The sequence below is a fragment of the Malus sylvestris genome, chromosome 9, assembly GCF_916048215.2.
Source record: "Malus sylvestris chromosome 9, drMalSylv7.2, whole genome shotgun sequence".
Taxonomy (NCBI): Eukaryota; Viridiplantae; Streptophyta; class Magnoliopsida; order Rosales; family Rosaceae; genus Malus; species Malus sylvestris.
In genome coordinates this window covers 310,668-335,371 of record NC_062268.1, presented here as the reverse complement: position 1 = coordinate 335,371, position 24,704 = coordinate 310,668, and the positions used below count along the sequence as shown (strand labels likewise).

Below are 24,704 nucleotides of genomic sequence, written 5' to 3'. Positions count from 1 at the left end.
AATCTCCCAATTTTCTTGCACAAGAAACTGAAATGAGTATTGAATATGTAAAAAGATTAACAAAATATGTAATTGGAACGAGTAATCTAGTTCCACAGATCTAACATTATCCAAGAATTGACTCATGCTGTTTACTTAACCGTCGATTAAGGAATTTTGTCTAACGACAGATGGGCAGCCCGTCTAGCTCAGTTGGTAGAGCGCAAGGCTCTTAACCTTGTGGTCGTGGGTTCGAGCCCCACGGTGGGCGCTTCTTTTTTTTTATTTTTTTTTATTTTGGCGGGTTCCGATGTGTTGAAGTTGAAGCCTTCAGTTTTTACCCGGTTATTGGTTTATTTTTATTTTTATTTTTATTTTTTATGTTGCTACGAGCCTACGAAGAAATGAATGAGGATGCTTCCGAAGAATAAGCAAAGGTACTTTAACGAAAAGCACCTGGTACTGTTCATTTTAACGAAAAATCATATTTTTACACTAAAAAGTTAATCTATGCATTTTATCTTTTATTTTGTCCTTATCATTAAAACTCAAAATTTTCAAACCTTTTTTATTAGTTTCCTATTAGTAAATATATAATTTTGGCAGGGAAAAAGAAAACAGGAATTAAACACGAAAATAGAAATCTACAGAAAACAAAAGAAGAAGGAGAAGCAGCACTCAACACTCAGCAGAGAGAGAGAGAGAGAGAGGGAGTTTGAGGAGTGAGAAGCAAAAGCACAGAGCGAGCTGCGAGAAGGAGAGAAGGGTGAGCGGATTGATTAGGTGGGTGGATTGAATGGCGAGCAGGTATTGGGTGGTGTCTCTGCCGGTTCAAAACTCGGCGTCTTCTCTATGGAACCGTCTGCAGGAAAAAATCTCCAAGCATTCCTTCGACACTCCCCTCTACAGAGTACTTACTCCTATTTCTCTCCTTCTTCTGATTTTTCAAGATCTGATCTGAACTCTTCCAATTCATTTCTCTTCTCATTTAATTTAATTGTATCAAACACTTTTTGCAGTTCAATATTCCTAATCTCCGTGTTGGAACCCTGGATTCTCTTCTCTCCCTCAGCGACGATCTCTTGAAGGTATTCTCCCGATTATTGTATTGATAATTTGGAATTCTGAAACTTGTTTGGTAGCTTAATATACCAATAATTATCTTTTTTCAATGATAATTTTCTGACATTTTACCTTTTCCGATTGAAATCTCATTGCCTGAGAATAATCTCTTTATAGTTGTTGAAGTCTAATTTGTCGCAATTAGGATGCAATTTTTTCTTTGCTCCGATCTGTAAATTTTAGTTTTAATTTTGTGATTTTTGGCAATTTGCAGTCCAACAACTTTGTAGAGGGTGTTTCTCATAAGATCAGGCGCCAGATCGAGGAGCTTGAGAGGGTTTCAGGCGTGGAGAGTAGCGCTCTGACTGTCGATGGAGTGCCTGTCGATTCATACCTCACCAGGTATTAATTCACAGTTCATTGAGATCAATAATGGACGTGAGGTGTGGTGTTTTGGTTTATCTGTGGTCACCGTCTGTGACTGAGTATTGAATTTTTTATTTTTGTTGTATTAGGTTCGTTTGGGATGAAGCCAAGTATCCGACAATGTCGCCTTTGAAGGAGGTGATAGATAGCATACATGGTCAGGTTGCAAAGATTGAGGATGATCTCAAGGTAATGCTTCATATTTTTTCCTTCAACCTGATGAGATGTGAGTTTCTCGATAAACTTATTGGAGTGATAAACTACACATACTCCATATGTTGTTGTCACTACAAGCATTTCTTTGTTGTGATGAGGGGGCCCAAGCTGTTGTTGTTAAAGGATGGAATTTGTTGATATAACAGATGATATTTGTTGCTGGAGAAATGAATGACTATAGTTAATGGTGCTGAGCCTAGTTTCTCCAGCTCTTAGCACAAGTTGCATAACTTCTGAAAAGTATCCTTTTCTTAGTTTGTTACCCAAACAAGCAACTTAATGATAAGTTGGATTTAAATATATTTAGTCCGACTCTTTGCAAGAAAAATAAATCACCATTTTATGACTCTTATTTTAGGTTCGTGTAGCCGAGTATAATAATGTCCGCAGTCAACTGAATGCTATCAATCGAAAGCAGAGTGGAAGGTATAATATTTCTATAACTCTAATCTTTGCAATAGTATGACCTATTTTATTACGATTCTTGGTTTACTAATCTTTCGGTGTTTTTTCAGCTTAGCAGTTCGTGATCTTTCCAGTTTAGTGAAATCAGAGGACATCATTGTTTCAGAACATCTAGTGACCCTCCTTGCAATTGTTCCCAAGTACTCTCAGAAGGATTGGCTATCAAGCTATGAGACCTTGACTAACTATGTGGTATGACTTTCCTCCAGAGCTTTTTACTTCAGCTGCTACTGACACCGGGTTATGGCAGTTGGAGATAGTTGATCAACTTGTACATCCTATCTTGCAAAGTTTTGGAATACCAGCTAGCACTTTATTTTTTTATGTTTATTGCAGCCTTCTTCTTTCAGTCTTATTTGATCATATTAAGCATTTTTCAGGTTCCCAGGTCCTCCAAGAAGTTATTTGAAGATAATGAATATGCTCTTTACAGTGTAACACTGTTTAATCGAGTCGCAGATAACTTTAGAACAAGTGCTCGTGAAAAGGGGTTCCAGGTGAGTACTTTTGTTTTTTGAACATGCTGTTCTGGTTTCCCATGAAAGTTGCAAACATGAATCTCCTAATCAGTTTATGCATATCAAATCACTGTTCATGATAAATGTAACTGCAATTGAGATGATTGGTGCAAATATCCTAGTTCCATTTTTTACACTCCGAGAAATTTTATAACTGACTCGTGGTTCTTTATCATGTGGTTCAGATTCGTGATTTTGAATACAGTTCTGAAGCACAAGAAAGTCGAAAGCAGGAGTTAGAAAAATTGGTGCAAGACCAAGAAAATTTAAGAGCTTCCCTTTTGCAGTGGTGCTATGCCAGTTACGGGGAGGTAATTTTTGCTTCACTCAGTTTACTTTGTTCAAAGTTATGTCACTGGCCGTGCAGTAAAAATGTAGCAAAATTGCTGTAGCATGGGTCATTTTGTGAAAGACAGTGGTATTGTGGGTGTCTCTACCCGGTAATCTTAAATTAAAGATTCCCCTGATGGCCTTATTTTAGTGGCCTCCATGCACAATGCCTGCTTTTCGCTCTCTTGCTTAGTTACAGTTTTCCAGAATTATTCTTGGTGGAATTGTTGTACTTTTATTATCGTATGTTGTTAATGCTATCATTATATCCTGTTTTTGCATGCCCTCCTATGACAGATTTGGAAATTTCTTACTCAATGTGCTAGTTTCTCGCCTGCAGGTTTTTAGCTCCTGGATGCATTTTTGTGCTGTACGTGACTTCGCAGAGAGCATTTTGAGATATGGTTTACCCCCAAATTTCTTGGTAAATAAGTTTCATCTGTTGTCGCTGGTTTACGACCAAGCATTTTCTCTTGACTAAGCAGTGGATATTCAAATGAAATTTCAGGCATGCGTGCTAGCCCCTAATACAAAAGCCGAGAAGAAAGTTCGTTCAATCCTTGAAGGATTATGCGACAGTGGCAACAGGCAAGTCCATAAGCTTTCTCTCTGTTTGTTTTACACAAAAGGAGAACCTAACTCTTCCATAAAACATAACTGATCAATTGTAATCTATACTAAGAAACCTTGTGTGATGTGCTGTGTGCTTTTAACGCATCTCTCTTACCTTACGTCCTTGATGTGTCTGTCAACAATGCAGTACCTTCTGGAAAACTGATGATGAAGCCGGGGGAGGAGTGCCTGGTCTAGCAGGTGATGCGGATGCACATCCATATGTTTCATTCACGATCAATCTTGTTTGAATGGGCGCTAGATTATCCCCGTCGGAATCTGAGGATCTTTTTGGACAACAATAACAGCGAGCGGACGGGATACTTGTATATTAGCATTTACAGTCATATTCTTTGTTTATTTATTTATAATTGCTGCTCTGGGATTCTTCGTGAGGGTTCCTTTTGATTTGGTGCTTAAAACTTGGTAGTTTTTGGGGCTCTACGTACTAATATCTGCAGAGCATGGAATCTTTGTTCTTGGCTGTACCTCTATTTCTTTAATTATGTGAAAGAAACGATGGGAATAATATCTCTTAGGTTTTCAGCCCTTCGACATCTTTTGTTCAATGCTCTTGCGAGGATGTTTGGTTTTTACGCATATTGTTCCATACTTTTGAGCGTGTTTCTCCCATTTCTAACCTTCAATCAAAACTTGCACTTTTGTTGCAACATTGGATTAAGTTTACGCTTTAATCTAACAAGAAATGTGGAGCAAGAATTGCCTTAAAAGAACAGCATGAACCGATTTCAAATCGTTTCAGTTCGAAACGATGAACAACATGAACCTCTGAGTATCTCATCTGGACAGCATGAACCTTTATGGACTTATCAACTTCAAACCCGACGGGGTGGCGGAAATCAACAGAACCACAAGATTGAAATATATAGACAGAAGCAATGCATGAATGAAGAAAAGTAGACGGATGCATTGCAAGATGCATGAATAAAGAACAAACTCGGAATGACCTCAAATGGATAGTCTCCAAATGAAACAAAAATCGTATGCAGGCATAATTCCCATGCCTTTTGATTTTGGGATGGCAAAGAAAATACCCCATCTAACATTATTTTTTGTCGCCTACACTCCACAAAGGGGGACTCTCCTCAACACTAACATCAGATTTCAAATTCACACCTCATCTAACTACAAATACGTCTTTTAATACAGGATGAGAGCAAAACCATCCCCAAATGCAAAAGAAACAATACTCCTGTTTGAAGCCATTTAAGCAACTTCAGCAATCCTATGCTTATTTCCTATGACAAATTTTCAGTTTCAAAAAAACAACGAAGTCGATGCGGTTGATCACCCAGTGGTTTACACCTTAGCAAGCTCGGATGCAGCAGCAACCGGAGGGGGAGCACCGCCAGTTGTTGGCCTGAAAATATACCAATTCACAAAAATTTACCTAACCATTCATTTACATAAACTAATAACAGAACAAATAGTTGCAGGAAGGAATGACTTACAGTCCAACGAAAACTTTGAATGAATCATAGATGCCCCACTGAGCTCCAGTAAGAGTCCCAATCATGACAATACGAAGAGGAAGCCCACGGGTAAAGAGACCGATCACTCCCATCTTCTTGACAGCCTGCACAGCCAGAAATCAAAACAATCAAAACAGAGCAAGGAAGAAGATGTACTACAACAAATCCAGAAACCATAGCACTCACATCACCAACTGTTGCTCCTTTGGCATTGTTGAGGAAGGAGACAAGATTGTCAGCAGGATGAGATACAATAGCACACAATATACCAGCCACGTATCCACCAGCAAAACTTACACCAAGCTGCAAAGAATTGGAGCACTCGCTCTTAGGTCTAGGGATGGCATATTTATACATCATCTCCACAATAGTCTCAAAGGAGGCAAACTTCATCATGGTGTCTGCAAGAAAGAACAAGTAGGTAAGTCATCAGCATACCAAAACAAGAAATACAGATTAAATATCTTGAAAACGCAAGTATGCAAATTCAGCACCTATTGGGCAAGTTTCAGAAACCTCTTAAAGAAAATGTAGCATAAAACAGGCAATTTGCTGAAGATAAATCTAAACATGGCCCACACAAAGCTTCAAGCAAGAAATATTTGTTTTAATAAATGACAACAGAAGGCTACACCGAAGGGCTCAAATCCCAATTAAGAAGTAAACATGGATCATAAGATTATATCTAAAACAAAACAACATAAATATGGCTATTTTTGTGGCCGGAAAATTCATGCAATCTACCTAAAGCTAGAAAAATGCAACAATATCATGACCTCAATTGCTTATTGCGCAAACAATCCATGTAATTTGCAGAAGCATGGAGGATGATGAGATATAAAACAACTTACAAACTTCAGAATAGTAAACATGACATAGAAGTAGTATTCAAAAGTTCAAAACTACAGTTTTTAAGTTTGTGGTTACCAATTGCATCTCTAAACTTATCGCTTTCATGTTTAAAAGGGGTTCCCTATATGGTGCATCAGGGTACAATAGAATAATCCTTTCAAATCATATGCAGTTCACATGAGTATCAGGATAAAGACGGTCATGTATTCAAATCTTTCCAACTTACACGGAATTTGACGTCCCCATAGTGGAACAATACCCTTGTACAATCTGAAATTGAAAATTATTCACACATTAATCTTAGCGACGGTAATTTAGTTTGAAACTGAAAGCAACAAAACATGCATCTGTGTCTAATCATAAATATTACAACAATGATGCAGTACAACTTACCCAAGAGCACCTTCTGATCTGACAAACTTAGGAAGTCCATCTGAAAAACCTCTAGCAAATCCAGGCTGAGTTTGCACACGGACCTTGACTGCCTCAAAGGGGCAAAGAGCAACATCAGCAATGACCTCAGCAGATGCAGAACCAGCAAGGTAGATCAAGGTCTTGTACTTGGCAGCAAACTCTGGTCCAGCAAGGTCAGAGTAGTACTTCTTGAAATATTCATAGAATCCATACTTGCAGGCACCCTGAGCACTGTAACCAAGGAGGGTAGGCACCCATCCCCTGAAAAATCCCTTAACCCCCTGCTCCTTGAGCAGAACTCCAAAACCAGATGTGATGCTTTTGTATTTTGCGGGATCAATCTGAAAAATCAATAAATAATACCCGCATCATCAATCAAATTATCTACCTTCACCATTAAATAAAGTGAGAAATATGTGCACGTTACAAATGTCTCTGATACGAACCAAACAAACATCTTACATTGACAGCCTTACAAAGCAAAATAACAAAATGAAGGAATCAATATAGAATGCCAAGCAATCAATCGATACAGAATTAGACTGAAAATCAATAGATCAAAGACTCAAAATATAATAAAACAACATGATCGAGAGGGCACAAATAAAGAATTAAATAAAATCCCTAGAATTGTGAAAATTCGACGGAATTCAGATCCAGTTCAGATCATGATGCAGTGGAAATAAGAAGCAAAATATACAAAATTCACAGCCAATAAGTGAGCCACGGATAACAAATCACAGACCTGAACAGTCCAAGAACCTAGGAAAGATATCCGAATAAATACATACATACATACACAGATACATACACAAATGAAATGTTACGAGCAAAATCGAAGAAAAATAGCACAGATCTAATCAGATAAAAGAAGCAATTGTATGATAAACATAGATAATCAAAATTAAGTCAGAGATAAAAGGTCGGGGAAGAAATAGCTAGGGATCTGACCTGCATATTGCACTTGACGAGGTCAAGGGGAGTGACGGCCGTGTGAGTGAGACCACAGCTGAGAATTCCTCCAAAAGTACAGGCAGCGTAGAAGGAAGGCGAGTACATCTCGATCTTCCCCAAGGGCTCGCTGGGCGACGGAATGACGAGGCCCTTCCTGGCGGAGACTCCTTCAACGGTGGCAGTCGGCGTGAAGCCGCCGCTAGGCCTGGCGTAGAGCATCTTCTCCAGCGCGATGGAGGACGAGGAGCTGTAGAGGAAGCTCGGGATCAGAGCCTGACGCGACTGCTTGTCTGAGAGAGCCATGGGAGAGAGAGTGATTGATTGCTCTGAGATTTGGGAGATGAAGAAGGAGAGAGTGGGGGAAACGGAAGAAGAGAGAAAGGTATTCTCTCCCAAACTCTCGCTGCCAGATGCTTTGCTAGAAATGGGGTGCTCCTCTCCTCTCCTCTCCTCTAGCCCTTTTTTATTCCGGTTTTTGCTATGCGCCTATTGGTCCGACGCTAGCTCAACCCTCGCATCATTTCAAGATAAATTTTTTGTCGTGGGCAGGAACACAGATAATACATTATATGTATGTAAGTGATAGGGAATTTTAATTTTTGTTATTAACTTTTTAACACACATATCTCAACATTTATATAATGATATGTGATGTACCATCTCATATACCGATCACACTGAAAAATCTCTCCAAGACATGACCCTGTCGATCACATTTATTTACTATTATACCACTTAGCGTGGCTGACCTTTCTCATTTTTTGGGCCCGGCGGCCATCAAACTAGGTCTTTTTACTCTTTCTTTTTTATTTGTTCGGGTGCCAATTTAGGTTTGTTTTGGTCAAAATATCAAAGTGGGCGTTTGAATGGATCTACTTCAAGGAATGAGAAGCTGTAATTATATGCGGTTTTGAGTAATCGAGAAAGTCTCTGGCGACTAGAGAAGTGAAAATGAAAATCAACTGAGGTTACAATCACTCTAACTCATGTTTTTTTTTTTTGAATATTTAATTGCATATAGTAATTTATTTATGAATTTCATTTTTTAATTTTGTATGTGTCGGTAAAAATCAGAATAATTTCAATATAAGGGTAACACCGCCTATTTAGGAAACTGGCTGAAAAAGAAAACGCCGTAGAAGAGGCATGAATAATGCCGACCCATGGGGAGCTGGATCGGTATATTCGTAGGCATGTATAGGGAAAATCTTTAGATATGGCATTTCCAATTTTGCAAAGGCTAGTGTTTGACTTAGGGTGGTTTGAGAATGAGGTACTTAAAAAAAAACACTCATGAAAAAAAGTTGTGAGGGTTTTAGATGTTTGGTAAACTAAAAAAAAATGTTTATTTTGGAAGCTGTGAGAATAAGCTGAAATCAAAGAAAAAAGTTGAAGCTGTTATTTGCAGCTTTGGAAAACTGGCTTTTTTTTCAAAGCACACAGAGCTACAATGCTCCTTTAATGAAAATACCCATTATCAGACTGCTTTTTTTCTTTCCAAAAGCACTTTTACAAAAAAGTTTACCAAACACTCTGCTGATTTATTTCATAGCCGCTTATTCTCACAGCACAGCCACTTATTCTCATAGCAGATTTTTTTTCAAAGCACAACAATACCAAACCAGCCCTTACTTGTTTCTCTACTTACAATTAACAAATTTTTATCGTTCAAACATTATAATCAAAACTGTTTATTTTTCTTTTTCATCATCTAAAATCTTATATGCAAAAAATTATTCAATTTAGAGATATTTTAGTCATTTATATGCATAAAACAAATTGACGATTCATGATGATGCTACTTGTTACTAAAACGTTAATTGGTTTAACATGTATGAATAACTAAACGATCTCCAAATTGAATGATTTGTTACAAATATGATCTTTAGATGATGACAAAGAAATGAACGGTTATGATTGTAATGTTAAAACTTCGTTTATCATCAGCGGAGAACAAGTAAGTCCTCCATGGGACACAAGCATCCTTTGGCAAATTGGCAATTCGCAAACGTTACTTTGGTTGCGTAGTCAAAGTATCACACCCTTTTGATTTAGAAAAGAAATATCATTAGTTATTTTCCTTCCCGGTAAATTTCACTACCTTCCACTATATCTACGCACTTTTTCTAAAAAATATGTCCACGGCCCGCAGAAATCAAAATGAAACATATGAAGATTTGAAAAAGAAATGCAAATCGAGCGCTATTTGAAGAACTGAAAGATCAAGGCTACATGTGGATACAGAGTCGATGAAACATATGGTTCGGTTGCTCCACTAGTTTTTCATCTCCACGCCATAGCTCACGAATTCACTTGTGAATCCCTAATGCATAATGCTGAAGTTCTGGTTCACTAAACAAATCCAAAAACATTAGCAACACCGGAAACAGCAAAGGAATTGTCAAATGTCTGAAGATGCTCGATTAGAGGCTTTGATTCCTATCCTCATTCTACTACTCGGAATCATGTGGTCGATCGAATATGAAAGTGAAAAATGAGGGAGCCCGTTGAGAGGTAGATTCCGGAACTTGGAAACCTTCATCACCTTAATAAGCCATCATCTTTGTAAGCATGACAAGTATCCCATTGGTAGAGTAGTGATTTGTGGTTCTGTTTCTTGACCAGAATCCTGGTCAAGGCTGATCTATAATTTACTCAGTCTTTTGTTACTCAGAAACAATCTTATCAGAAGTAGCGTTCAGCCTCCCCAAAACTGATTATATGAATGTTAGTCATAACATTCCTATACAGCCATTGCATGCTATACATTGCTCAACACCTTCGAGCCAAATTTGCCTACCAATCGCCATCTTCTAACCGAGCCATCACCAATAATCTCCACAAGAACACAACCCATCCCTGAAGTGATGAAACCGCTTTGAATCTCTGACCACAATTTCCCGATCAACAACCTTTGTAATCAACTTAATAACAGTATGACAATCGGCACAAACTCGGAGATTCTTGATTATCTGAATCGTTGCACCAGGTACAGAATTCATGATTCCGAAGGCAACAGCCAGCTTCTCACTATGTACTCTTAGGACCATTTCCTTCTCTTCCTCATCAACATCATGAAGAACTGAACTGATATTGGGTGCATAGCCAACCTCTTGCAGCTTGATTGTCAGGTTTTCCAGATACTCGTAAATCTTCTCATGCTGAGGATGCTCTCTGTCTCCAACCAAAAATAAATGCACAATACCTCTCAGTTCAACCAAACTGAATCCAGGAGGTTTAACCAACCCACGATTCTTCATCAGTATTCTCATCCTCTCAACATCTTCCCATCTCCCAGCATCGGCAAAAATATTTGAAAGCAAGATGTAGTACCCAGAATTATGAGGGTCGAGCTCAAACAGTTTCCTCGCAGAAATCTCTGCAAATGTCACATTTTTGTGTATCCTGCAAGCCCCAAGAAATGAACCCCAGACTACACAATCTGGCCCAATCCTCATTCCCTTTATTAAATCATAAGCTTTGTTAAGTTCACCGGAACGTCCAAGAAGATCAACCATGCACCCATAGTGCTCAATTCCAGGTTCTACACCGTATTTGTGGCTCATGTTATTAAACCAATACCAACCTTCTTCTAATAGACCAGCATGGCTGCAAGCATTTAGAAGTGACACAAATGTTATGTAATTTTGTTTCACACCCTCTCTTATCATCTTATAGAAGACCTCCAATGCTTCTTTGGCTCGGCCATGCATTCCATAACCTGCAATCATGGCGGTCCATGTCCTAGCATTCTTCTCCTTCATGCAATCAAATGCCTTTCTTGCCAAGTCAGCTCTCCCACATTTGCAGTACATGTCGATAGTAGAGGTAGACACTATCACATTCTCTTCCAAGCCCTTTTTCAGAACCTATAAACAAAAAGACCAAAGAATGCATTAGTTATGAGAGCCTACAGTAATAACCTATTCCACAGAATGCGATATGATATAAAGGGCTTGCGAGAAATTTGAATACCTGATCATGTATAGACTTCCCAACTAACAGAGGCTCAGCATGCGCACAAGCTAATAACAAAGCAGACAATGTCACCGCATTGTAGCGGTTGTCACCATCCTTTGTCATCCCATAGAAGACTTGCCATGCCTCTGAAGATAATCCACTCTGCGCATAAGTTGCAATCATGGAGTTCCAAGAAACCAAATCCTTTTGAGACATTCCATCAAACACCTTTCTAACAAGACCGAGCTCGCCGCATTTGGCATATGCATCCATCAAAGTATTCCCTACCCATAAATCCCCATCGAAACCTCTCTTCATCACCAACCCATGAACACTTTGGGCAAGTCCCTTACTCGATACGCAAGAACAAGCCGACAGAACAGAAACCAGAACAACAGGATCTAAGGAAACATCCTCATTGTCAATTTCCTCGATCAACAACTCTTTAAAGAGAGACAAGGCTTGGCAGGCGGCGTCGTTTTGAACACACCCGGTGATCATGGATGTCCAAGAAACCACGTTTCTGTAAGGAATTGTATCGAACAGTTTCCATGCATCCGTCAATCGACCGCACCTGGAGTACATACCGATGAGGGCAGAGGAGACAAAGAGGTCGGACGCAAAGCTGAAGACCAACGCCTGCTGGTGAGCTTGCTCGCCGGAGTGAAGATCCAGCAAAGCCGAGCAGGATTTGATGGCGCAGGGGAAGGAGGAGCGGTTTGGTCTGAGGGAGAGCTTTCGCATCGACGAAAATGCCCGGAGGGCTTCGAGGGAGTCGCCGCTGCGGGCCAAGTCGGCAATGACGGAGTTCCAGGAGGGGACATCGTTTTTGTCGACGTATTTGTTGAACCAGGTTGTGAGGTTGGGGTTGTTAACTGTGACCGAATATTGGTGTCTGCCCACGAGACAAAAACTCGATTTTGAAATCTTCATTCATTCATTCATTCTTCTCCCGGGGGATTTTCGTGGCTTTGGATTCCCGCTGAGCAAACAAACTGGTTGCAAATATGAGATCCCTTTGGAGCTGTTGACATGAAAGCTTTTCAGCCGCCCTTGTAAAGTCGCACATTAGTCAACGAAAAGATTGCAAACGTTATGACAGATACGTCCGTCATCCGTTAGTCCCAAATGACGTTGGTTCAATATGTCATCGATAATGTGTTAGTTTTAACGTATGAACACCGTGTTATCCAAAATATTCAACAACATCGATACAACATGAACATTCCCAACAGTATGGATTATATGGACTGCACGTCAGTTCTTCAACGTTCTTTCTGGCATAACTAACCAAAATGATCCACAGAATCATGAAAAGTACAGAAACAGCAAATTACAAGCCATACGTTCGTTCCTCATCCTAAACCTGACCTTATTGAGTCTAATAACACCTCTGGCATAATTACAACTGACTCGAGTAGTTACGCAGCATTGGCAAATTTGAAGAGAAACAAGGCAGAAAGCCCTGCACCAAACATTAGAGCACCGCACTGACGGTTGGAGTTGGAGTTAGCGGCGGATGAAACTTTGCCAACAAACTGGCCAGAGCTTGGGACTGGTGCAAATGCATCTGACGCATTAGAAGCTTCATCACTTGGAGAAGGGAAGAAGGACGACATATTGTTACTGGGCGGATTTCCATTTGGTAAAACCGCTGGAGAAGCTGAAATCGTTGGCACCACACTCGATGACCTGCACAGAGCATGTAAATTAGCAAACAAGATGGCTGTGCATAAAATTGCAGAGAATTTACTGACAGACAGAGCCATTAATTTCCACAGATATCTCTGGATTTTAGGCTAGTTGAACTGAACTCTGAACTGGGGGGTTCAACTTCGATGTTCAATGTTTGTGTGTGTGTATGTTTATAAGCACATCAAGATATTGATGAGTGAGTGAGTGTGAGTGTGAGTGCCACTGTTACTGCCTCATCTGTGACTGTCTGTTGTAGTCACGGGATGGACAGCAGCACTTTCAATTCTCTTTTGTTCTTATTTATGGAAAATCAACCTTTTTGTTTTCTCTCTCTCTGTTCTGTTTATTTGCCATAGTAAAGTTAGTTACCAATTAGCTCGTGGTTTAATGCTAGTTGTCTCCGCTTGGTAAGAGAAAGGCTCGTAATTGAGTTATATATATATATATATATATATATATATATATATATATATTTGTGATGCGTTTGGAATATTGTAGCTAGGACGTAGCCATAACGTGCTGCATAATGGAATGCCTTATTTTTATGGTTAAAAATTGTTAGGCAATGCGATTCGCAACTGTCGGCTGCAGCTGCCGGCCCCATCCATCTATCATCCATGAATCATGATCCATCCCATGTGAGAATTGTTGGAGTCTGGTGACCACCGTACCTGTGTGTGTCCTGTCTTGTGCCACTTGTTACAGAAGCAGTCCAAAATAACCATGGCCTTTGCCTTTCTCTATACTTTTTTCTCTCTAACAGGTATCAATATAAAATGTTGACATTACTTAACCGTGACCACACAAACAAGAGGGGATGAAAAAAGTATGGAAATGGGAGGCAGACAATCTACCTCCTTGCATATAAGATTCACCCCCAAACAATCATCTAACTATCTAACCTAGCTTCCAATGACTCATTTAGAAGTGTTTTTGGTGAAATTTAGTTTGCTTTTGGAGAAGCACCATATATGTACTTCTTGCAGGAAGCACTTAAAGTGCTTTCACAAGATCCACTTGGATTTTTACTAAATATTGGTTTCTAAAATATTTTCACCAAAAACGCTTTCATTCATTTAAAAACACTTCTAAACAAACTCTAAAATAACTGAAAGGACTTTGAGTAAAAAATGTTATTGAGTTCGAAAAACACTTGAAATGTTTCTTACTGGGAAAAAAAAAAAAAAAAAAAGATGCATATATAAAAAAGGAAAAGAGCATAACCAAAACCCAGCTCAGATTGTTCCAACTGAGATTTAATGTATATAGCTGATAAATGCGTGAGCAAAGTTTATGAATTACGAAATTTCTTCAAAATATACAGGAAATACATGATTCTTCACACCATCTCCTGTAAATGCCACAAATCAAAAGAATCACCCGATACAAGGATCCAACTCCAACAACATTTCATTCTTCTTTTGCGGAGTTGAACAATTCGGAAATAAATATAGCAAATGTAACAACAAATGGCAGGGTATTGCATATTTTATGCAAAAATGTCGTGTTTTGTGACCTACTGATCCCGGGAAATGAAACTTCACTTTCCCATCGTCGGTATAATGTAACAAGTTATGATACTCCAAGTCTCTAACCACTACATAAGCCTGAGGTGTGCGGTATCATTCAACCTCTTTATCTGCCAACCTGTTCTCCATGAATGCTGTAGAACTGTCACAGAAGAGTCTTCTATGCAAATCTTATGCGACATTAATGGGCTGCATCCGAGGATGCCTGTGAGGAGACATTTGATTGGCACTGCATGACTGAATATACCAATACAAGACGCAGAAGAGGAGCTTCTCCCACTTAAATCATGCGGGGAACTTTGGTGAGTGACGTCCTGGGGGGAAATTTCATCCTCAACCTCCTGAATTCCAGTTGTAGTCACAACTTGTAGCCTGCTCTTACCAGACTTTTTCCTCAAGAGACCCTGCCGCTGCCTGTGAAGCAGATCCCAGTTAGGCGGAGGGAGGGAAGGCCCCTCTCGGTCATGAACTGAGTTGGTTGATACATGAGAACTATGGTGTGCAAAGCCTTGACTCTCACTCTGATTGTGTGATGAGAACGAGTAGAATGCTCTCGACTTTTCAGGAAGCCCAAGGACTGTCCCGTTTAAAAAACTAACCATTTGAAATTCCACTTGCCGAAGTGACTCTCCCGATGGTGCAGAGAAATCAGGCTGAACTCTTTCGATGAAGCTCAAAAGTTCAGCTGTGTATATTTCTGACCGAGGGCACCCCTCCCAATCCCCCTGACTCATCTCTGCAAGCGCATCTGAAGATTGTATCTGTCCAACTGGAAAGTTCATTTCCTGCATGATTTATAGCCCGACAAAACTAATTAGATACATGTAAAACGTCTTACACTATACCTTGCATTATCTCTTTAGCTGCTCATATCAGGAAACAATATCTACAAAGCAGTCTATGTCCAGGGGCGGAGCCACCAAGGGACTAGGGTAGTCCCTGGCCCATCCTGACTTCATCTGAGGTGTGAACCTCATGGAAGAAGATGAAGCAAACGACGTCGTTAAGTTGTTTTGATTTTAAATCCTTTCGGCTGTCTAATGAAACGATAAGTTTGGCAGGAGAGTTTTAAAAGAGATGTGCAATTTTAAATGGAAAAAGCTACCCCACTTCTGGTTCGATTCTCTCACCTAACAGTAATATACATCCTATAATTTTCTTAAGCAACCCATCTTCTTTATTTGCAAACCTCTCCCCCTTTTCCTTCTTTTTCTACTTCTTTGTATTTTCTTTAGTCTTCCACAACCTACCTCTTACTTCGTTGTCTAGGTTTTTACATTTTTTTCTTCTTAGTATTGAATTTAAGATAATTTTTTCAGTTTTGTGAGGATTACACAAATTGCATATGTCAACATGTTATGAATCAAACTTTTTACACACACTCGTGTGTGTATATATATATATATACACATATTTGTGAAAGGCCCCTCCTCATTCAGAATTCTGGCTCCACCACTATCTATGTCACATCGTCAGCTAAAAGGGGAACCTACTTATATGATTCTTGATGAAGAAGAAAAGGAATCAAAGGGCAGGGGACCTAAAACTTAATGAAGGAGAAGGAGGAGGTGAAGGAAAAGTCAACCAAACGGAACACTATCAAACCTGACCTGAACTTCTAATCCTGAGAATTGTTTTAGTCAAAAAACTCAAGGGCATGATATATTCTGCCAAAATGAATTCCAATTATACTCCTACTCATTCTTGGATATTCACAGTTCAGAACACATTACTTGGACTAAGAAGCCATGTCTTAAAAGCTACGAACCATACAGCTTCTAAACCAGTCAAGTGACCGAGCCAATGAGGGACAGTGACAGTAGTGATGCATATAGCACTTATAGCTTTCATTCTATCACACAAACCAATTAACTCGATGTGACGAAGCTTTTCATCCCAAATATGCGTTGTCAGCTATGCAAATCCTTACATGCACCATGAGTTACCAATTGCAAAATCTACTATAAGCTACCATTTTCCACGGAAGGCTTAAAACGAAAAAAATCATATTCAGCAAGTGGTTAACACACAAATTCACATATCCCTCTCTCACTGATAAGTGAATCTTATCGAATTTCGGACATGAGTAAAACTCCTATAGGCAAAATTCGATGCATAATTCATGGTCAGTTTTCTAAAATTTGCAATGCACAATCAGAATTATAAACTCCAAGTCTTCAACGACATGAAACAATTTCAATTCAAAAATTACCTGACAGACGGAAACCGCCATGGAGCGCGCACGATCCAGAGGAGATGAGTAAACCGCACTGAAGCCAACCCTCTGGGAGTTCAAGAAAACCGCCAGGGCCCTGGCCTGGCGCTTGCCGTTGGGAGTCAGAGCCGCCTGCGGGCACCGTCCGCCCACCAAATCGGGCCTTAAATTCAACTCGCACTCGCCGTGACTAATCAAAAACACCTCCGTGACGAATCGGTCATCCTCCATGCCATTGGACGAGAAGCTCCGGGAGAATCCGGGAGGCGGGGGCAGAGGCGAAGGCGGAGCGAGGACGTTGTAGGGGTCCCACACCTTGATGGAGGGTCCCAGGCGCGGGGTGCCCAAGGTGGAGAGCTGAGGGGAGAGAGGGGATGCGGATGCGTGGCAAAGCATCTCGGGCTCTTGTTCTAGAACCTTCTTGATCAAATCCTTGTCCAATTCCAATCCACTTCGAATGCTGGGCTCGCCATTGATGCCGTTCTCTTCCTCTTCCTCTTCTTCGTCTTCCTCTTCGACCTCTTGTACGGACTGAGTGGCGCCCATCAATCTACAGAGAGAGAGAGAGAGAAGTGAGATCTGCCGGCGCACTGATTTGTGAAATTAGATCTGCTTCCGCTTCTGCTTCTTGTGTGGTTTGACTTGTTGTACATATGATATCAACACTGTAACTAGTATTGTATTGTAGGAATGTTGGGATGGTTCGGTGTCAATATGAAAACTGGACAGACAATGCTATCCCTCCTGTCCTCCCCCACCAGTTATATGGTAATGGTATCCCAATCAATGTCAATACAACTGCCGCTTTTTTCCTCTTTCCCTTCCTAACATTCACACGAAACACAGAAATTACTGTTATCCAAGCTCAACTGTTGAAGAATCAACTTCAAACCATCAAGTATGTTCAAATGAAGCCTCCTACGACGTCGTATTCCCCCTTGGACTACCGGGACCTTAACTCATTGGTTAAGTCTTCGTGATCGGCCCACTTAGTGATCGGCCCGTTTATTATTATCTTTTTTGTTCCAAATGGAAACGGTCCAGTCCAAAGGGACTTCACTTGATGATAAGAGCGCATGATTCTCCTTCATTTGTTCCAAATGAAAGATGTTTTAAGTTTGAATTTACTCATTCCATATCCCTCATGTGGTCCGTGATCGTCAAGCTTAGGCTATCCAAACTCTTTCATCGTATCTCTCGTAATCATAAACCATACAAAATAAAGCTTGGCGTTGATGCTTACTCCACCTAAGCCTAGCTAGTTAGACTAGTATCCTAGAATAGAGAATATATATATTCGGATTAGCTAGTACGCGATAAATTTTGTAGGTCTATGCGTGTCCACCATCAATATTATTATGTGTTAGATTTTATCACAAATGTTTCAGTGATATTAAAAGTGAAAACTCTTATATATTAATTGTATACTATTTTAACATTACCGATGTGAGATTCTATATTGCAACAGTACGTATTTTAATTAACACCCATCAATCATTACAGCCTCCATAATCCATATAGTAATAGTATTTATATTCGCACACAAAATACATACAATACATTGATCCACGCATGCATGCATTATACATATGTTGCTCTAGTTGCTAGTGTTGAACTACTTTAATTACTCATGGTCATGCATAATTGGGGTTTGTTAATGACAAATTAATCAATTAATTAGTGTTTCATCAATTGTTTGTATGTGTGTACAGAACATGATAAGGTAAGGGCAGTGAGGCCAACAAAAAGAAGGAACATGATGGAATAATTTAAGTTTTGTTTAATAGACAAGAAATATGCAATATCCCGCACTTTGAGATTGTAGCTTCACTCACTTGTCTGATGTTTGTCTCCACAACCTCAACAATCTGCTTAATTATAGCTTAATTGTTCCTTAAATACATATTGAGATCCAATTATATATGTACATCTTTAAACTAATAAATATTACACCATTCTTTTCTTTACGATCATTGCTTTGCTCTCCCTTTTAATTTCTTTTTTCATATTTTACTTCCTATTTTTTGTTAGCTACCGCAGTCTGCAGTACCCTAGCTACATCCTAAGACCCCCCACATTGATTCTTTATAACTCCTAACCATTCATTTCGTATTTCTCATGATCCACTATGTGTGTTCAACTTCAACATGATATATTTAAGAGAACTTTAACGAAAAGCTCCCAGTACTGTTTACTTTAACGAAAAATTACATTTTCACACTAACATTATTCACTTTACCCTTTATTTTGTCTTTATCGTTAAAACTTAAAGTTTTCTAGCATTTTTCATTAGTTTTCCTTATATTGAAATGTGTATATATACACACAAGCGTATACATATATACATATAATATTATTCGGTACATAACTACATATGATCTACAAAGATTTCTACACACTCCATATTAAACTATGCGTTTGTCATTGCTCTACTTGGAATTTCCCGGCAGGCCGGTGGCAGTGGCCCAAAAGATTGACAAACCAAAGTTGTTTCTTTATGTTTGAAAGCTATTGTTCACTTTTTAGATATGCAATATTATATGAGTGATGCTATATTTGCGGATAATATTTGAGTACCTCATTGGTGAGGATTTTATTTTTACTTACACTAATGTATGTGGCCCCGAATTTTATTGTAACATCTGCACCTCTCCAAATTTTCTAAACTAGCAACGAAACATCTAGCTATCTAATTACTACATGCATTCAAATATCCCTTATGAGATTTGACAACCTCTTTCCTCCATTCCTCAGTGAGATTTGACAATATTTTTGGGCACTTGCGGGTAAGTAAAAATTGGGTACTTATCGGTGAGTAGCCAAATATTGTCTTACATTTATCATATTTTTATACTATATTTGTATCGCATTTTTAATAGAGATAAGATTTACAACACGTGTGGATCACATCTTTATTAGAAATATGATACAAATTAATGTAGTAAGAGTAACATGTTTGATATTATATTTTAAATTATTTTAATTAAAAATTAAAAATTCAAACTTGAATGGCAATAATAGGAGACACTAACCTGATCAATTAGCATAACTCCCATCTATTTTAAAAACTATAACTCGGCTTCCTTGTGCTTTTTTAACTTAGGATCATTAAATACGATAGGTCACATATGTTATAAACCATCTTCAACTTCAACATCAACTCGGTTGGTGCTCTTTCTCTTTGTGCATGAAAACGCGTGTCTACTAGCTCTTCAATTCCAATAGATTCTGGGCCTTGTTTCTGCTACCTTGAGTTCTGCCACTGGTCAAGCAACTATTTCCCTCTCTCTCTTACACACACACACACACACACTCTCTCTCTCTCTCATCCTCAGAATTCATCAGATCTTTGCCGCAGATATGATCAGATCACTAACCAGGTCAGTTTACACCTTATTTACCAATTATACCATATATGCTATTTGACATGAGCTGAAATTCACGGAAACTGATGAGGGATGTATGTGGAATATTTGTTTTATTCTCAGAGAGTTTAAGCTGATCAGCTGCAATGCTTTTCTCTGTAAGCGAGCAAGGCCCTTTTCAACGAGAGGCGCAGCTGGCCATGGAAGGTATGTACCTATATCATATGATCTGCTGGTGTTTTAGCTGCAGATCCATCGATTCCAAAAACATGCATGCATAGTAGATGATGTTAATTAATAATTTCCCTTCTTTTGCCCATCTTCTCTTCTCTTGTTAATGGAAATCTCTCCTACGTCGGTACCTTATTCATTGTGACTATTGTCGCACGCATATATAGTTTTTGTGGCATTATTATTTTCTGTCCCAGTACGCAGTAGTACTATATCATTTTAAGTATATACCATGTTATATATATCTGTATGCGAGGATTTATGCAGTACATATGTATAAACGTAACCATCTTGAACAGTTTCTAAGTAAATTATGCATATAACATGGAGTTATGAATGATCCCATGATTAAATTCATTTCCTAGTAATTAATTTCGGCATATTCCTCTGCTCTCTGCTCTCTTCAATATGATCTGGTTTAGTTTATTGAGGTCAACTTGAGTATTTGATTAATAATTATGTTGGCAATGATTAAGATTTACACCCTGCAGCACATGCAATGTTCTCAAGGCTTAAGCTACCCCTGGTTAGATCTAAAGTAACTATTCATACCATTTGTCTTCATTTATACGAAAATAACCTACATACAACTAGGACACCGTTCCGTTGATATTAAAAATTAATCACGTTTTGTCTTGTATGATCTTTTTCATGTATAACAACGTATAATTGATTTTAAAATACCATTACAATGACTTTTGTTGTAATTATTTTGTTTTTTAACAAATTTGTTGTAGATAAGTTATTCTCCACTTTTACATCATGTTACGTTTCAACCTTGATCATTATCAGGCATCAAATTCAACTCTTTATTCAAAGTTTTACGCACAAATCACACTTTAGATTAATTAATATGAATCAAATTTTGAATGGGGCGGTGTTGCTTTTTTGGGTGATTGCCGGCGTGGAAAAATGATCCACAACTTCGTAATTGAATGATCAATCCGCCCCCAATAATCATTTTCTTAATCGGACGTCGTTTGGCATTTTCAAACGACATGACTGATCTTGTCTTTTCATTGATATTCAACCACGCATGTTGTTCCTTTCTTTTCTTTTCTTTTCATTGCATATTAACGATAATATTAACATTAAGAATCTAATCATCTATTTGCATACTTTCTTTGATAAAAAGCAGGCTGCAAGGCAAGGTAGCCATAATAACAGGGTCAGCTAGCGGGCTTGGGAAAGCCACGGCCCACGAGTTCATCCGACATGGAGCACACGTCATCGTTGCAGACTCAGATTCTGAGCTGGGTCCACAAGTCGCCATAGAGCTGGGGCCCGCAGCCCACTTTGTCCAATGCGACGTTGCCGTTGAGTCCCAAATAGCAGAAGCTGTAGAAACCGCCATGGCTCGTCACGGAAAACTTGACATAATGTACAACAACGCGGGAATAACAGGCCCAGCGTTCCCGCCCAGCATCGTTGACCTGAACCTTGAGGAGTTTGACCGCGTGATCCGGGTCAACGTGCGGGGCGCAGTTGCTGGGATAAAGCATGCGGCACGAGTCATGATACCTGCGGGCTCAGGCTCCATACTGTGCACGTCCAGCATAGCTGGGCTGTTGGGTGGGGTTGGGCCTCACCCCTATTCGATATCGAAATTTACGATACCTGGCCTGGTCAAGTCACTGGCGAGCGAGCTGTGCCGAAACGGGATCCGAGTCAATTGCATTTCGCCAAGTCCAATCCCGACGTCAATGGTGGTGCGGGAAATATGGAAGCTTTATCCGGGGGCGCCGGAGGATCAGGTTAAAGAGATAGTGAATGGGCTGGGAGAGCTCAAGGGTGCGAAGTGTGAGGAGATAGATGTGGCGCAAGCTGCGGTGTATCTGGCATCGGATGAAGCAAAGTATGTGACGGGTCATAATCTGGTGGTCGATGGAGGCTTCACCAGCTTCAAAAGTCTTAGCTTCCCTCCTCCTCCGGGTCAATCTGTGTAATTTAATGCTAGTATATGTCCAGAGTCTAGACTCCAATTAGGTTTAGACTTGTTTTCGCAACAACGTACACAATTACGCACATGCATGTTTCTTTGTTATTTCAAGAAGCTGGATTATGTATGTACTATATAATATCAGGTTGATGAATTGTTTCCCGGGGAACTATAAAATGGTGTAAGTACATACGTGTGTCCATATGCACACACATGATTGATCTAAGTACTACTGATTGCATCTTCGGGCCCTGCATTTAGATGTTGTGCATTTAATTTAACCACATTTTATAGAATCTTTGCCGTCTAAACAATTCAATAACTTAAATGAAGCCACATCAGCTTTGGGATAAATTTGCATATCCAAAGTTAAACGGTGACAGTCCTCCATTCTCCTGATCTCCTCCCTCCCTCTTTCACGAGAAGCCCTTCCAGATTTCAGAATCCCTAGTGGGGAACAGCCCATTCAGCCGAACCAACATTTAGAGTCGATGAGACTTCACATTTCAGAATATCCTCTCATAAAATGTTGTTTCTGACTTATGCATTGTGCTTTTTTCTTTGCTTCCCATCAAAATCCACGAGCCCTCAAACTCAGAATTACGAATTACGTATGGAGAAATTCTATAGCTTTAGGGATGGGTTATAGAATTGTTAATTACACATATTTTTTAGTTTATATGTTTGAAGTCGGAAACGGTACCCATAGGCCATAGAGAAATAATACAATCAGGTGAACAATTCTCATAATTGTTTCTAATTGATAAAGTACAGTGTGGATTTGTCAACAAGTGTTCTTGTTTGAAAAGAAAAAGAAACTGAATAGAAATAATCTGTGGGAGGAAGTGAAGAAAAAGAGAGATAGAAGGGGAGGAACTAAACACGAAGGGAGAGAGAAAAGAGATAACGGCCGTATGGGATTAACGTACGTTCGTAAAAGAAAAATAAGTTAAAGATAGAGTAAATGATGTGTAAAATCCTAAGTCATCGGATTGCTTGAATGGCTAAGATTCTATAAAATGCTGATAGATGCATGACTTTTAATTTGGGATTTTTACTGATTAGTACTTCAATATAGTGTTCGGTTGGTACCTTGTTTGAGTTCACTCCTCAACGTCATATTTTATTGGGAATGATTTGCATAACATAAATAAACCGTCATGTGACGACGACGACGTCGTGTTTCAATTATACAAAATGTATTGTTTTTACATATCGTTGTGTCATTGACACAAAATGTAACGTAGCGATAAAATACAAGTTGTTTCTCTATTTGCTCAGAGGAAGAGGTGGAGCCATCCACATCGAGCACCTGCATATTATTAATAAGAGTGGTCCCGCAGGTCACACAGCTGAGTGTGAATTCACTACGAATGGTATACAATATGCCTGCATGCATGGTCCTGTCTCTAATCTTTTAGCTGTCATGGACCCGCCTGGAGCTTGCAACAAAAAATGAATAACCTTGCACTTTTTTCGTGGTGTTGATGAATCATATATATCAGATAAATTTTCAAAATTTAAACTATCGGAAAATATGGAGACCACAATCACGTAGTAAACAGAACCGCTTTGGACAGGTCTTCGATCGTTAGCACTCTTCAATCTTCAGACTTCACATGTATGCATGTTGATGTCGGCCAAACGGCCAAGTTAAAACTTGGAACATTTTGTATTTATTTTTCCTTATTTGTCTACATTCTAAATTAATTTGTACGTTGGAGACAATTACAATTAATATTTTGGCATTGCATGGTTGATATTTTATTTTTGGTCGGAACATGGTGCATATATGATATAATTCTCATCTCACGACTTGGTAGTGAGTTGCATGCATGCCATGTATGTAGCCAATTTATCCACACACTAGTCCACACTGGACTAGTTAGTTTTATTGGCGTTGACGTTGATGTTGTGAATTAAGACCGTTCTAAACGGAAAGTTGGATTTCAATAACACTTAATTAAAGGTGTTTGAATTCTAATTAATTAAGTTAATTTGTCTTACACACATGAACGTTCAACACCCAAACAAAGTTGAAAAGGAAATTGTAGATAGTGAGATTTATTGCGGGGAGTACGTAGGTGCGGTGAATCGCAACGAATCACGAGAACCTTGGGTTCTCCTTTAGAAAATTTATTCCAAGTTAAGTCTTGCTTTGAACTTTGAACTTTTGAACTTTGAAGTTGCATGGCGCAAATGGCAAAACACAACTTAAAGTTGTTTCATTATCTTGGTGCATGTACCTTATTGTATGTGTGTGGAAGTCACAATATGCAATATAATTTCTAAACCATGCCAGCTGTTGAGTAATTCTGATATCATACGGTCACGTAATATTAAGATTTTGTGTATTTAATTTGGTTTTTACTATTTCGTGAGAATTCATTATTAAACTTGTCAAAAAATGGATCACTGATTCTTTTAATAAAACCTAATTTAAAACTTT

At 39.1% G+C, this 24,704-nt stretch overlaps 5 protein-coding genes and 1 non-coding gene across 7 annotated transcripts; 3 read left to right on the top strand and 3 right to left on the bottom strand.

Annotated features, from left to right (window-relative positions):
- The first annotated feature begins 177 nt into the window (after window positions 1-177).
- On the top strand, window positions 178-250 carry TRNAK-CUU (transfer RNA lysine (anticodon CUU)). Its single transcript has one exon. It is a non-coding gene; the product is annotated as a tRNA-Lys (tRNA).
- A 347-nt stretch (window positions 251-597) lies between these two features.
- LOC126582111 (V-type proton ATPase subunit C-like) lies at window positions 598-4,163 on the top strand. Its single transcript, XM_050246115.1, has 11 exons — window positions 598-889; window positions 999-1,067; window positions 1,316-1,443; window positions 1,557-1,656; window positions 2,042-2,109; window positions 2,199-2,340; window positions 2,529-2,645; window positions 2,852-2,977; window positions 3,337-3,420; window positions 3,505-3,584; window positions 3,757-4,163. Exons 1-11 carry the CDS (start codon window positions 776-778, stop codon window positions 3,857-3,859), a joined length of 1,131 nt encoding a protein of 376 aa, XP_050102072.1. The 5' UTR covers window positions 598-775; the 3' UTR covers window positions 3,860-4,163.
- Window positions 4,164-4,572: 409 nt separating this feature from the next.
- LOC126582112 (mitochondrial phosphate carrier protein 3, mitochondrial-like) lies at window positions 4,573-7,819 on the bottom strand. Its single transcript, XM_050246116.1, has 6 exons — window positions 7,319-7,819; window positions 6,347-6,708; window positions 6,180-6,223; window positions 5,288-5,502; window positions 5,081-5,205; window positions 4,573-4,989 (listed from the first exon to the last, which is right to left on the bottom strand). The coding sequence occupies exons 1-6, from the start codon at window positions 7,622-7,624 to the stop codon at window positions 4,929-4,931; spliced, it is 1,113 nt and encodes a 370-aa protein (XP_050102073.1). The 5' UTR covers window positions 7,625-7,819; the 3' UTR covers window positions 4,573-4,928.
- A 1,546-nt stretch (window positions 7,820-9,365) lies between these two features.
- LOC126633690 (pentatricopeptide repeat-containing protein At3g26782, mitochondrial-like) lies at window positions 9,366-13,260 on the bottom strand. The gene is made up of 2 exons (XM_050304263.1): window positions 11,297-13,260; window positions 9,366-11,190 (listed from the first exon to the last, which is right to left on the bottom strand). The coding sequence occupies exons 1-2, from the start codon at window positions 12,212-12,214 to the stop codon at window positions 10,147-10,149; spliced, it is 1,962 nt and encodes a 653-aa protein (XP_050160220.1). The 5' UTR covers window positions 12,215-13,260; the 3' UTR covers window positions 9,366-10,146.
- A 936-nt stretch (window positions 13,261-14,196) lies between these two features.
- Window positions 14,197-17,557, bottom strand: LOC126582875 (uncharacterized). Its single transcript, XM_050247105.1, has 2 exons — window positions 16,718-17,557; window positions 14,197-15,290 (listed from the first exon to the last, which is right to left on the bottom strand). Exons 1-2 carry the CDS (start codon window positions 17,264-17,266, stop codon window positions 14,574-14,576), a joined length of 1,266 nt encoding a protein of 421 aa, XP_050103062.1. The 5' UTR covers window positions 17,267-17,557; the 3' UTR covers window positions 14,197-14,573.
- Window positions 17,558-19,795: 2,238 nt separating this feature from the next.
- On the top strand, window positions 19,796-22,500 carry LOC126582876 (short-chain dehydrogenase reductase 2a-like). 2 transcript variants are annotated; one of them, XM_050247107.1, is made up of 3 exons: window positions 19,796-20,100; window positions 20,209-20,292; window positions 21,455-22,500. In XM_050247107.1, the coding sequence occupies exons 1-3, from the start codon at window positions 20,081-20,083 to the stop codon at window positions 22,260-22,262; spliced, it is 912 nt and encodes a 303-aa protein (XP_050103064.1). In that variant the 5' UTR covers window positions 19,796-20,080; the 3' UTR covers window positions 22,263-22,500. The 2 variants fall into 2 exon arrangements, with proteins under 2 accessions (XP_050103064.1, XP_050103063.1); XM_050247106.1 differs by lacking the exon at window positions 19,796-20,100 and having other exon boundaries at window positions 20,183-20,292.
- Window positions 22,501-24,704: the final 2,204 nt, after the last annotated feature.